Raw genomic sequence first — 15298 nt, 5'->3', positions numbered from 1 at the left:
AAAAATCAGCAAAGAAACATCAATCCTAAATGACTCACTAGACCAGATGGAATTAATTGATTTCTTCAGAACATTTCACCCCAAAGCCACAGAATATACATTCTTCTCAAGTGCACATGGGTCATTTTCAAAGATAGACCATATGTTGGGACATAGGCAAAGTCTCTTCAAATTCAAGAAGATAGAAATCATATCAAGCATCTTCTCAGATCACAGGGGCATAAAACTGGAAATCAACTACAATAAAAACAATCCAAAAAAAATCAAACATATGGAGACTAAACAGCATGCTATTAAACAATGACTGGGTTACCAGAGAGATCAAGGAAGAAATAAAAAACATCATGGCAACAAATGACAATAAAAACACAACAATCCAAATCTGTGGGACACAGCAAAAGAAGTCTTGAGAGGAAAGTTCATAGCTCTACAAGTGTACTGCAAAAAAAAAAACAAGAAACAATGAAAATAAATAACCTAACCTACAATTCAAGGAGTTAGAAAGAGAGCAACAAGAAAAGCCCAGTGTAAGCAGAAGGAAGGAAATAATAAAGATCAGAGCGGAGATAAACGACATTGAGACCAAAAAAATAATACAAAAGATCAACAAAACCAAGAGCTGGTTCTTTGAAACGATAAACAAGATTGATGAACCTATAGCCAGGCTCACCAAGAAGCAAAGAGAGAGGACCCAAATAAACAAAATCAGACATGAAAGAGGTGAAATAACAACAGATCCCGCCGAAATACAAAGGATTGTTAAAAAATACTATGAACAACTCTATTCCAACAAACTGGACAACCTGGAGGAAATGGACATATTCCTAGAAAAATATAACCTTCCAAAACTCAATCAGGAAGAATCTAAACATCTCAATAGGCCAATAACTATGGAAGAAATTGAAGCAGTCATCAAAAAGCTTCCAGCAAACAAAAGCCCGGGGCCAGACGGCTTCACAGGAGAGTTTTACCAAACATTCAAGGAAGAACTAAAACCTATCCTCCTCAGACTATTCCAAAAAATTCAAGAGGAAGGAACACTTCCAAGCTCATTCTATGAAGCCGGCATCATCCTAATACCAAAACCAGATAAAGACAACACAATGAAAGAGAATTACAAGCCAATATCCCTCATGAACGTAGATGCCAAAATCCTCAACAAAATTCTAGCATATCGGATCCAGCAGTACATCAGAAAGATCATACACCATGAACAAGTAGGGTTTATCCCAAGGATGCAAGGATGGTACAATATCCGCAAATCAATAAACATGATACATCACATAAACAAATTGAGAGTTAAAAATCACATAGTCATATCAATTGATGCAGAAAATGTATTTGACAAATCCAACACCCTTTCTTGATAAAAACTCTCAACAAGGTGGGAATAGAAGGATCATACCTCAACATAATAAAAGCTATATATGATAAACCCACAGCTAACATCATACTCAATGGGCAAAAACTAAAACCATTTCCCTTAAGAACAGGAACAAGACAGGGATACCCACTCTCACCACTCCTGTTTGACATAGTACTGGAAGTATTAGCCATTGCAATTAGACAAGAAGAAGAAATAAAAGGCATCCAAATTGGAAAAGAAGAAGTAAAGCTGTCCTTATTTGCAGATGACATGATATTGTACGTAAAAAAACAGAAAGACTCCATAAAAAAACTAATAGACTTAATAAATGCATTCGGCAATGTAGCAGGATACAAAATTAACGCCAAGAAATCTATGGCATTTCTATATACCAATAGTGAACTTACAGAAAGAGAGACTAAAGAAGCAATCCCATTTACCATCGCACCAAAAAAATTAAGATACCTAGGAATAAACTTAACTAAGGAGTTAAAAGACTACATGACCCTGAAAAAAGAGATACAGGAAGACATAAACAGATCGAAGAACATACCATGTTCATGGATTGGGAGGATCAACATCATTAAAATGTCCATACTACCCAAAGCAATCTATAGATTCAATGCACTCCCCATTAAAATACCAAAGGCATATTTCACAGACCTAGAAAGAACTCTCCAAAAATTCATCTGGAATGAAAAAAGACCCCGAATAGCCACAGCAATCCTGAGAAAAAAGAACAAAGTAGGAGAGATCTCAATACTAGATTTCAAGCTGTATTATAAAGCCACTGTTCTCACAACTGCCTGGTACTGGCACAAGAACAGACATATAGATCAATGGAATAGAATAGAGAACCCAGAAATTGACCCAAGCCACTATGCCCAATTAATATTCGACAAAGGAGGCATGAACATACAATGGAGTCAAGACAGTCTCTTCAATAAATGATGTTGGGAAAATTGGACAGATACATGCAAATAAATGAAACTAGACCACCAACTTACACCATACACAAAAATAAACTCAAAATGGATCAAGGACTTAAACATGTGATGAGAAACTATAAAAATGCTAGAGGAATCCACAGGCAGAAAAATCTCTGACATATGCGGAAGCAATTTCTTCACTGATAGTGCTCCTAGGGCAATGGAAACTAAAGAGAAAATTAAAAAATGGGACTACATCAAAATAAAAAACTTTTGCACAGCAAAGGAGACCATCAATAAAACAACAAGAAACCCCACTGCATGGGAGAACATATTTGCCAATGATATCAACAATAAGGGTTTAATCTCCAACATTTACAGGGAACTCATGCAGCTTAACAAAAAGAAGATAAACAACCCAATCAAAAAATGGGCAACTGAGCTAAATAGATACTTTTCGAAAGAAGACAGAAGGAAGGCAAAGAGACATACGAAAACCTGCTCAAAGTCATTAATCATCAGAGAGATGCAAATCAAAACAACAATGCGGTACCATCTCACACCTGTCAGAATGGCTATTATCAACAAATCAACTAATGACAAGTGCTGGCAAGGATGCAGAGAAAAAGGAATCCTCGTGCACTGCTGGTGGGAATGCAGACTGGTGCAGCCACTGTGGAGAACAGTATGGAGTTTCCTCACAAAACTAAAAATGGAACTCCCGTTTGACCCAGTGATCCCACTTCTAGGAATATATCCCAAGAAACTAGAAACACGAATTAGAAAGGATATATGCACCCCTATGTTCATAGCAGCACAATTCACCATAGCTAAGATTTGGAAACATCCTAAGTGCCCATCAGCAGGTGAGTGGATTAAAAAACCGTGGTACATCTACACAATGGAATACTATGCTGTGGTAAAAAAGGAGTTCTTACCATTTGCAACAACATGGATGGAGATAGAGAGCATTATGCTAGGTGAAATAAGTCTGGCAGAGAAAGATAAATATCACATGATCTCACTCATTTGTGAAATATAATGAACAACATAAACTGATGAACAAAAATAGATCCAGAGACAGAGAAACATCAATCAGAATGTCAAACCTCAGGGAAGGTAGAGGAGAGTGGGGGTAAGGGGGAGACATCAACCAAAGGACTTATATGCATGCATGTAAGCCTAATCAATGGACACAGACACCAGGGGGGTGGGGGCATGAATGGGAGTTGGGGGGTAATGGGGGAATAAGGACACATATGTAATATCTTAATCAATAAAGAAATTTTAAAAAAATAAAATAAAATCCAGCTAAAGATATCACCTCTCCCAGTAAACCTTCCTTAACTTTCTCCTGATCGTGTTAACCATTCTGCCCTCTGTATTAACCTTTGTACTTTATATAAATATGTATTGTTGACTCATTCATTCAACATTAAATACTATTTTTTCCAGGTACTAGGCTAAGTATGAAGAGACAGAGAGTCAAAGAACACTATTACAGAATGAGGACTGCATACTAAAGCATGGAACTACTGAAGTAGTTTCCACCACCTGGGGAAGGGAGGAATACGGTTATACTAGCAAAGTGTGAAAGGGCATTCTGATTCAGTGCAAACTTATGAATCAAAGTTGATCTGTTTGTAGAAAACAAGAGCTGGTGATCCAGCGGAGTATTTATTTGAATCAACGTTTATGAGTTGTTTGAAAAGGAGACTTTGAGATACTCTGGGCACAAGTTGTACTGGCTGTGGACCCAAGGGAGGCCATTCTCCTCACTTCCACATAGAACCCACCACTGTGGCAGTACCTTGAGTGGCAGCTTTCAGCACATTGGCTGGTAGCCCCCTGGGATAGGAATACTGGCATTTTCACAGTGGGCCCTATCAGCAGTAGCAGTGTCGGGGGGTAGTGAGGGGATAGCATCCTTAAATGACTTCATGAGCAGAGACCGTTAAAGAGAGGGAACCAGAGCAAGAAGGGAAGAAAAGGGTTGATACTGCATGAAAGACTATGGCTGACAGACGGGTTCATGAGCTTATTGAGATACACTTGGGCCTTTCCACTTAGAGCTGGGCAAGAGTATGGATTCTGGACTACTAGTATGTATGTCAGTATGCTAAATTATAAGCACATGTTGAGTCCTGGAGACATCTAAGTTACACTTTTTAATTTCCTATTAGATAACTGTGCCTTATTCATCTTTATGTCCCAGGACTAAACACAAAGCCTGACACAAAGTAACTGCTGACAAAATATTTGTGGATTTATTTAATAAAGGTGTTGGGAGGAGTCAAAGAAGGGAGGGTGGGGAGCATCATACATACATGGGATATGTGCCATGGGTTCTGGCCCCTTTTGATTCTGCCAGCATGTGTGTGGAGGTGCTAAGATAAATTCCGTGGCAGTTAGAAAGTGAACTGGCTGCCAAGATGGAGATGAGGGAACATTTAGTGTTGACCTTCTACAGTCCTGAGGTCCCCAAACTTAAGGGGAACCGGAAATACCAAAGGGTGAGGAGGTACCTAATTACAGGTCAGATGGGAGGAAGAGGACTTTCTTAAAGGTGGACCTAGACAGAGTATCCTAAGGACAGAGAAAAGATCACCCTTTTTATAGAAGGGGTAGGGATAGATATCCACAAATCAAACCCACATGGGAATATTCAAGGTAGAGAAGAGTAGGCAACCCTGGGGATCAAAAGTTATCTTTTTGGATAGGCAATATTTCCCTCATCCTTGTAGCCTACCCTCCCCACCAACAAACATCCGAGTGCCTCCATGCCACCCCAGAGGCGGCAGCAGCATGTGGATCAGACACACACCTACATCCGAATGTTCTGTGGCAGCCTCTGTGGTTTTAGCCTCCTAATGCTGATCTGCGTGTCCCCACTGAACTGGGTGCAGTTCCTGGTGATCAAGAATGGCCTTGAGCTCTACGCAGGACTCTGGATCTCATGCCATCATGAGCTGTGCTGGAGCCACACACCAAAGCCACCCTGTGAGTGCCACTAAATTAAATGCCACAGGCCCCACAGTTTCAGAGCTTTCTGCCACATTAGCCTTCATCTTTCTTTCTCCAAGATCTTTTGACTCTCACATCTCTAAGTCTAGCGTGGATCTCACCAGATTGTGGATATAGCCATCCTTTTCTTTGGTAGCCTCAGTGTACCCTTTCTCCTTCCTATTGCAGGTTGTTTCCTCTCCCAAATAATGAGTTGATACTCTCTGGGAAGAATCCTTTTGTCTTTTACAAGATGTTACTGTGATTGGTATTCTAATGTGGCTTGTATAAATAGGAGTGATTGCCTGTAGCTGGGAGGTAATGAAAAGTGTCTCAAACTCTGTCAGATTTAACTTTCAAAGTCAACTTGTTTCTGCTAAGAGTAGAAGAGAACTTAAATTCATGTCAGATATGTAGTATAACAAATGCCAGCTATTTAGAGTACATTATTAATGTCAAATTTTCTATGAATTTAAGTAAATCTGAAAATGCAACATAAAATATTTTAAAATAAGCTTCTAGGGCTAAAAGTTTTCCAATCAGAACCAAGACTTAGAGGAAAGACATAACTACAGTACTAGTTTACCCATCATCCACAAGAGACATTTACACAAAGAAACAGGTATTGTGAAAGAAAACATGCATGTGTAAAGCATTTATTTCTCCTTCTCAGAGAAGGAGAGGCCCCAAATGCTGGGACTGGGGGTGCACCTAGACCCAACCCTGAGGAGGAGCATAAGTTACTTGGCCATGGGCTTGGGCATTTGGAACTAAGGGGAAGACCTTGGGAGGAAACTAAAGTCAAAGGGAGGCAGACAATCCAGGTGCATCTTCAACTAAAAAGAAAAACTGGGGGGGAGGTAAGGGCAGACGGTGGGGTGGGAAATGGGTGGAGGGGAGTTATGGGGGGAAAAAAGGAGAAATAATTGTAATAATCTGAATAAAGATTTATTTAAAAAAAACAAAAAATAAAAAATAAATAAAAAGAAAAACTAGAAATATATTTGCACTAAGTATGAAAGATAAAAGATTAATGGCCTCAATATATTAAAAAAAATAAAATCATTATTAAGAAAAAGATAAATACCCAAATAAATAAATTTTCTGTAAACAGACAATTCGCAAAACAGAAAGTACAAAGTGTGTCTAATAAATATAGGAAAAAATATTTTAACCTTAATGAATCATTAAAGGAAGGCAAATCAAATGGACAATGAGATATTTAAATAGTAAAATACAGCCCTGGCCACTGTGGCTCAGTTTGTTGGATCATCACTCTGTATAACGAAAGGTGGCAGGTTTGATTCCCGGTCAGGGCACATACCTACCAAGTTGTGAGTTTGATCCTGAGTGGGAGCACTCTTGGGAAACAACCAATCAATGTTTCAATGTTTCTCTCTCACATAGATCTCTCTCTCTCTCTCTCTCTCTCTCTCTCTCTCTCTAATTTTTAAAAAAGGTAAAATACAATACTTCACACTTTCACACACACTGTGAACCATGTAAATGAGTATAACCAAAGTAATAGGATTAGATGTATCCATAGATTTACACTCACTAATTCCATTTCTAGAAAAATGGAGTAAAAGATATTTAGGCATAAAAATTAAGTTGCAATTATATTTATGTAACTGTGTTCCCAGATTAAAACACAGGACTTTAGATTATTATTTAAACTAGAGGCCCAGTGCATGAAATTCATGCACAGGTAGGGTCCCTAGGGCTGGCTGGTGATCAGGGCTGGTCTGTGGAGTGACCAGTGAGGTGATTGGGGCCCCCACTCGCACCCGCCTTGGCCTGGAGCAGCCCGCTCACCTGCTCCACCATCCCACCGTAGTCCCACTCTCCTTGGGGCCCATCAGGGTTGGCAGTGCCTCCACTGCTGCCTGCTGCCAGTGACGCATCGCTGACACCCACCATGTTCCACATTTCCCCCAAGTGGTCAGTGCACATCTAACTCCCAGTCGGTCGAACTCCCGGCCATGGGGATATTTTGCATATTAGCCTTTTATTACATAGAATTTTTAATGAATCAGAATCTTGATATTTTGTCACCTAAAGTAGTAAAAGGTTCAATTTTCAGAGCCTTGAATTCACCTGAGTCCAAATGTTAATGGTTTAGAGAAAGTCAACTGAGCCCTCTATGTACACAATTACAAGTACCCACCCTCCCTATTTCCAGTGTTAACTAGTCCTAATTCTAGGTTCAGTCTGTAACACAGTTCTCAGAAGGAATTCCCAACATGTAATCTGTATGTCCAAGCTTTTGATGAAGACACTCTTAGACCCAGGGCCCCAGGAATTGCCACACATCAGCCTGTGACAATATGTTATTATTGCCCTAATACATTATTATCCAAATTCAAGAACTTTAAACTTTTATTTACTGGATTGCAAGAATTTAGTCCCCACTCCCATGGTATCCCCAGTCATTTCTGAGAGTTCTTCAGGGGCTGTCTCACGTGGGCTCAAGAATGTGTGTGGGCTCAGGAGTTGCCACACATTAAACATCCCCAAGTTGTGGGAGAAGTTTTATTCTGGTGCTCCTAACTGGGTTACCAGAGAACGCAAATACTAAGCAGAGTTCACAGCTTCCTCTGCAGGGTGTCAGATCCTCCATCCAGGATCTTTTCAAAACCACTTCCTGTGTGCATTTCCTCTGAGTCTGGGGAAGTGTTGTCTAGGTCTTGTATGCCTGGAATGAGGGCACAATGGCAGTAATGTGAAGGTTTAGATTTGGCTAAATAACTGGGCTAATTCCCCAGCTTGTCTCCAGCAATATTATCTTCATCCTCAATATTCACACCCCACATCCCCCCACTCAGTCTAGCTCAAGCATGTCAGATTCGTGGCCCACAACAAATATTTTTGCAGCCCAGCTAATATAACTGTATGTAAGAAACATTTTAATAAAAATTTCATAACTTAATTTTTACAATATCCTGTTATACATAATTATTAATAACGAACTACAAAGTTCGCTAATGACTGATTACTATAGTCATGTTGCATTCATTTCCCTTACGCACCTTACACGCAGGCACACCATTTCTCTCCACTAATACCAGCAGCCAATATTTTAGCAGCTGATTGCCACGTCATTAGTCTTGGACTGACTTGTTTGGTGTGCACAACAGGAAATATTTCGCTTTCAGAGAACAAGAAAAATAGGTTTATTTGCGTTATGCTTATTAATTTGTGCAGTTATTCAGTGTCTGGTAAATTAATGTTCAAGAAGAAAATAATTTTTATTAAAATGTTCTATTATTTTATGTTAATGATTACTCATTTATTTCAGCCCTTTGTATTCAGCATGTCTGTATCGAAATAAACCTATGTTTCTATGAAAATTGAAGCTTTTGTTTTTTTTGCGGCCCAAATAAACTTAAACCTTGTTTATTTGGCCCGTGTTAGCCCTTGAGTTTGACATGCTTGGGCTTCTTTATAGTTAAAAAGGGCTAGATTTTTTTTTTGGAATGCTGCATCTCTAGCCTGGCTTTGATTTTTGCTGAAGGACATAGGGTGTGGTGAGCGAGTCCACTACCAAATCACTTTGGAATCACTGAACAGCAGGTGCTGGCTTCTCTCTTCTGCTTCTTTCTTCTAATGACATTTTGACTTCCCCACTGCTTCCTTTCAGGGAGTCAACAGCTATAAAGGAAAATAACATTTACTGTTAACCGAGCCTATTTGTTCATAAGAGCGGGTGGCTTATAACCCTGCCTGTCTCACTTTCTAAAACCTCCCGGCAAAGTTTTACGCTCACAACAGTAGAAAGAGATCCTGCCCATCAGTTACAAGCTGCCAAATGGTGAGAGTTTTCAATTCACTGAGAAACACTACTGTTTTTTGGTAGGGCAGTGTCCCTTCCAGCCTTGATAGCTTTTATATCCTACCTGATGGTGCCCTGAAGTATAGATTCACTGATTAGGATGATCCCAAGAACATCAGCAAGGATCCTACCAAGTTTTAAAAATATTTTGAATTCTTTCTCTTCAAATTAAAAGTGACATTCTCTCTCTTCCAAGGGTATTAGCTTCATTGCCTTCAGTGAACTGAGAGGCTTGCCTTGCTATTCCTGTAGCCAAAGTCCACATCACAGCATATCATTAATGAAAGCTTCAGAAATGTTTGGATACATGTGACCTAAATGGTGTTCCTTGTATCTAGGGCATTTCTTTCTCCCTGGACCAAGGCTTCTTACTGTCATGTACAAGTAGGGCCTTTTGTAACTTAGGTTCTAAGATTTTTGAAACTTTGATGGGTAAGCTGCTGTGAAAACTGTCATTTAAAAACTGAAATAGGTTTTGATCTTACAGGAGGTTGAGGTTTACATTCAGGTTTGGAACCTTTGTTTTGTTTTGTTAAATGAATTTTAAAAATAACTAATGCAGTTGTTTTAAACTCTGAATGTAAGTGTTTCGTTTGATTAGGTAATTTGTTGTGTATGGCTATGACTAGTAGACTTGAGTCCTTTGAGCAGTTAGACTGTTATATGACGAAATCTTTAGTTATTCCTTTGGAGTTGTGAGTGATTTTGTTTATGTAGTTTTCAGGAGATGAGGAGCTAAGACAGAGAAGATTGTAAGAAGAACATGAAGGCACAGTCTTCCCCTCATGGTAGAAGAAAGGCTGAACTGTAGCATATCTTAGACAGGAGCTGGGCTGGATATTTTATACTGTGTGCTTTTGCATTTTAAATATCAGAACCAGTTTGAACTAGCATAAGCTAAAGAGTAACTTATTTATGAAGACTCAAAAGAACCTCATAGGCTCCCAAAGGCAGGAAGTTTGCTGGACCTTGGGGATTTCAGAGGAGACTGGGATCAAGCCCACCAGTCACTTGTTATCTCTAGAGTTGCTTTGTCACTCATCTTTGTTTATGCTTTGTTTTATCTCTACTTTTTTTCTCACTTATTGGGAATGTGTAAGTGCCCAAAAAGTATATTCTAGGCTAGCTTTATATATTCTTGGATGAAGCAAGCAAAATATAAAATTAGCATTAATCAGTCCCAAATCTAAATTTTGAACCATAAAAATCAAATTGGTTCAACATGGGTCAGATCCCCTTCCTTGATATAATTAACTATAGTCAGGGAGCTGCTAGGGCCCAGGGGAGGATGTGGGCTAAAGATGCCTATCACTGAGCTTTATGCAGATCAATCTGGGCTGGTGGTTCTCACTGGCTACATTGACTGCTAATTCTAAGTGACCCAGTTCTTAGAAAATGTGCTGCTTTGGGGTCATTGTTTTAATGTCGCTAACTTGCAGAGCAACTCACTTCTGTGAGTAGGGGTGTGGTGTTTCTTCATGGACATAAATAGCTATTATTGATGGTGTTGGTAAATCATATGTTCTAGAAAACAAAATATTTAGAGGCATATCTTAGACTGGGATAATCTTGGTACATAATTTTGTGTTTCTGGGTCACTTGCAAGCTGGATTGGAATTCTTAAGCATAGAAGTGCTTAGAGAATTTTCAATGGAAGAGATGATCTGGGCCCTACTACATTGAAACTGGAAAGACACTAGACAAGGAGGCACCCTGCAAAGCATGTTGAAGAAATCACTGGATCTGTGGTATCTCAGAAAAACTATATCAACTTGCAATTGTAAGTTATCCCCTATTTCTTTTCTCTTTTTTTCTTTTGCATTTTTATAACTTTATTCAACAATCAGCAGTTAGTTCTCATACACATTAACTGTGGATTTTTTAAAATGGGGCAGGTATATAGGTAACCAACTTATAGAGCTTGTTTGGTGAATCTTCATCCTCATTTTCTGGACAACCACAACCCACATGGTATGGGACATTCCTTATTCCTTTGGCCCAGACAGATTTGTTGAGCCTGGTGTCAATGCACACATCTGGAGTTCCCATCTCCTTCCTGGCAAATTTCCTGATTTCTTTGAGCACCCGAGGGACATGCTTCTTGAAACTCACTCCACAGATGTGCTTGTGAATGTTGGTGGTGTATTCTTTGGTAACTACCTTGTTGATGGCAGAATAGCCCTTCATCTCTCACCTTCTTTGTAGGAGCCATTCTGCCAGGCTCAGGTTGGAAAGGCTAGCCTCTGTTTCCTAAAACATTGCTGCAAAGTCAAGAAGGATCTGTTGCATATCAGGAATGTGGTAACAAAAAGTGAGGTTTAGCATGCCCCCCTTTCTCTCTTACCAACATCCTATTTGAAGTGACAGAGCCAAAGAGAACAAAGGTCTGGAGCCAAGAGAAGAGGGGAGAGGAATATGTGGAACTTGAGTAAGGGCTTTGGAGCAAAAGAACTTTAGCAGACCTCTCTTTGAACAAAGGTGACATAGGACCTTGAGGGAATTTCAAGAGGGTAAAAAAGGAGATATTTTGGGGGGGGTTAAGTCCTTGAAACACAGTAAACAGAGGGCATGAAATTATTAGAATATAGGAGTTAAAGTAGACGTGACTCTCATTTTTTGTAGCCATTAAAAATGATATTTACAATGTGATCTGGGAAAATTGTTACCATATAATCTTAAGGGAAAAATTACATGATGTTGAGTATTATATCTACTATGTATAGAGGATAGAAAAATACTAGAAAGAAATAAAACAAAATACTAACAGTGGTTGCCTCTGGGTCTTGGGATTGTGGCTCATTTTCTTCCTCTTTTTTTATAGTCTTCCCAATCCTTATTTTGAATATGTATTAATTTTAGAATTAGAATTGGGAACAAGAAAAAAAATTTAATTTGTTTGTGATGTTAAAGTCATACTTCTTTTTTTAAAAAAATTATTTTTTTATTTCAGAGAGGAAGGGAGAGAGAGAGAGGGAAACATCAATAATGAGAGAGAATCATTGATTAGCTGCCTCCTGCACACCCCACACTGGGGATCGAGCCCACAACCTGGGCATGTGTCCTTGACTGGAATCAAACCTGGGACCCTTCAGTCCGAAGGCTGACACTCTATCCACTGAACCAAACTGGCTAGGGCAAGTCATACTTCTTATTAGCTACTTTACATCTAAGTTTATGTGTTAACATGCACAGAACTATTTGTATATTATTTTTAGTTTTGCAATGAAGGCTTTGCTTTCATAGTAAAAACATTCTAATTACAGTATCATTGAAGAGCTGAGCAAGAAGATCTTTATTAATTCTCTGGATGCCACATAGCAAGCTTAGTTTCATCTCCTTAGTCCTCACTTGAAGACTCTGGTTTTCTTGAGAGAGATTTCCCACTGAGAAGGAACCTCTCAGTAACCAAGTAACCAAGCCTTTACTTTCTACTTCTCATTGGCAGATTACCTCCAATATTCCAAGGCCTTCTTCCTAATCTCTGTCCTCACCATACTCATTGGTCTTGGCTGGCTCTTAAGTTCTTGCCTCCCTAGAAGAGGAAGCATGACCACCAACTTGGATCTGAAGGTATCCATGCTCAGCTTCATCTCAGGTACAAACACAGACTGGCAGGGTGATGCCAGGGTAAAATTGTCAAGGGAACAAAGTTTCTCTATGGGGTTTCCATCCTCTTTTTCTTGTCCCTTTTCTCTTTTTCAATATTACATCAAGTTGCCAGCTACCTCCCCTGACTTATTGTATAAAGCACACTTTCAGTGAAATGCCAGGAGAGAGGTAGAAGCCCTTTTTTCTCTCCCACTTGGTCAATACCCAAATTTTGATCCTGCCATACAAATGGCATCTGGAAGCAGAAGAAGAGTTGGGGGTGGTAGTCAAGGCAGACTGAAGACACTGATGGGATTTGACATCTTTTCTTCTGGTCCTAGCCATCTGCTTGCTCTTCTGCCTCATCCTATTTCTGGCACAGGTTCACTGGCACACCAGGAATGCCATGGAGTCAGACCTCTTATGGGCCTATTATCTTAATTGGTGGAGTGACTTCTTATACATGTTTGCTGGTGAGTCAGTCCCCTGCCTTATCCCAGAAGGATGGAAGGGGAATACACTTCTTGAAAGAGAGGTGGAATCTAGGAAAAAATAGAAGTACTGACTGTTCCTATTTAGAGCATCTATACATCAAGAGGCAGTATGGTATGAAACTGAAAACTTAGAATTAGTAATCTGTCCTGCCACTAAATGAGTATAGCCAGGTTGAGTGACTTGCTATGACCACACAGAAAGTAGTTGAACTATGATTTGATTCCAGGAGATTCAAGATTTGTCCTAACCATGTGAAAATACTATAATGGAATGAGAGCACAGGACTGTAAAGTAATTCTGCTGGGGCAGAGGAGGATTGGCTTCACTGAAAAGGGGTCCTTTGAACTGAGCATTTAAAGGATGAGTAAGAATTTTAAAAGTCAAAAGACCATGTGTCTATTGTAACTCACCTCAAACTCTTCTCTTCCCATAGGGATCATCTCCTTCCTCAACTACATAACTTTCAGATCTCCTCCCCTTGATCAAAATGTCACTGTGATTCCCACAGAGAGGTCAAGGCTGGGGATTGGTCCAGTGACTACAATATCGCCTGCTGAAGAAGAAGAGTCAAGGTCTGAGATGGAATCTCCAAGTGATGGAGAGGAAAAACTATCAAATGCAGAACTACCAAATGCAGAACTATCAAATGCAGAAATGTGATGGTGATAGGAAAACTCAATCACTGCTTGTCTTAAAAATAGGGGAGAAGTTACTAAGTTGAAAATTATTGTGTAGACTCTAAAAAAATCTCTTTTAATATCATGTCCATATTACTGAAGGAGACAGCATTAAAGCTGATGAAGTGTCCTTTGTATGCGTTAGACCCAAAATATGTATGATAATCAAAAGAAAGTAATGAAATCTCATTAAGAAAAAAAATCTATAAGAAAACATCAGTGTTTAGGGTCATGAATGAAAGAAACTAGCAATAGATGCAGTGTGTGGATCAGAGATCTCTTTGGGCATCAGTGGTCTCATGGACCAAAGTGGGCAATGGAGTAAAATGTCATCTAATTCTGTGTGAAAATCTCATTATTTGTGGCCGTGAGCATGGATGGAGGTACTTAGACAATATTGTTCAGTTTGAACTGGAGATCGTTACCAGAAATGGAATGAACACCAATGGAGATAATACCTATCACCCAAAGGTGTTGGGAGGTGCTGGGGGGATTCTGGGGGAATCCATGGGGCCTCATTTCCTATAAGAATTGGACATTTTAAACCCTTACAGCATACTATATGAACCCATTGCTTCTCCCTAAGCTGGAAGATACCTTAACCAGACATATACAAACTCTCTGAAATTCTATACAAAACTTGTGTTTACACTTTTCTGTGAAAAGAGTCATAGCCTCTGTTAGATCCTTTACAAGCCTGTGACTCTTTTGATTCCTTAATCATCAAATATGTTTCACTGAGCCAAATGACGCTAAAGGTCTTAAGGTCTTTCTTCAGCCTGAGTCATATGTGGACCAAGTTGAAAGATTTTATCTTATTTATATATCTTGTAAGATTAAGGAAGTGGGGGCAGCGGGGTTCCAGAAATCACATAGGTTTTTTTTAATTCTCACCGGAAAATATGCTTTTTATTGATTTGAGAGAGAAGAAGAAGAAGAAGAAGAAGAAGAAGAAGAAGAAGAAGAAGAAGAAGAAGAAGAAGAAAGAGAGAGAGAGAGACAGAGAGAGAGAGAGAGAGAGAGAGAGAGAGAGAGAGAGAGAGAGACATTGATGTGAGAAACATCAGTTACCTCCCATATTTGCCCTGACCAGGGATTGAACCCGCAATCTAGGTATGTGCCTGATTGAACCACCTGGCTAGGGAAATCACATAGGTCTTTTTAAAAAATATATATTTTTATTGATTTTAGAGAGGAAGGGAGAGGGAGAGAGAGATAGAAATATCAATGATAAGAAAAACATTGATCGGTTACCTCCTTCACGCCTCACAATGGGGATGGAGCCCGCAACCCGGGCATGTGCCCTGACTGGGAATTGAACCGTGATCTCCTGGTTCATAGGTGGACACTCAGCCACTGAGCCATGCCAGCTGGGCAACATAGATCTTTTGATGGCTACATATCTCTT

The 15298-nt window shown here is 39.5% G+C and overlaps 1 protein-coding gene across 1 annotated transcript; it reads left to right on the top strand.

Moving 5' to 3' along the window:
- Positions 1-4727: 4727 nt before the first annotated feature.
- TMEM202 (transmembrane protein 202) lies at positions 4728-14230 on the top strand (the record flags this gene model as incomplete). The annotated part of the gene is made up of 5 exons (XM_080669948.1): positions 4728-4808; positions 5040-5295; positions 12576-12725; positions 13060-13191; positions 13647-14230. 5 exons carry the CDS (start codon positions 4728-4730, stop codon positions 13871-13873), a joined length of 846 nt encoding a protein of 281 aa, XP_080526074.1. The 3' UTR covers positions 13874-14230.
- Between the last annotated feature and the right edge of the window lie 1068 nt (positions 14231-15298).

This window comes from Plecotus auritus, assembly GCF_963455305.1.
Source record: "Plecotus auritus genome assembly, chromosome: 1".
NCBI lineage: Eukaryota > Metazoa > Chordata > Mammalia > Chiroptera > Vespertilionidae > Plecotus > Plecotus auritus.
The sequence above is the reverse complement of the archived record's forward strand: the minus strand, read 5'-3'. Positions and strand labels throughout refer to the sequence as shown.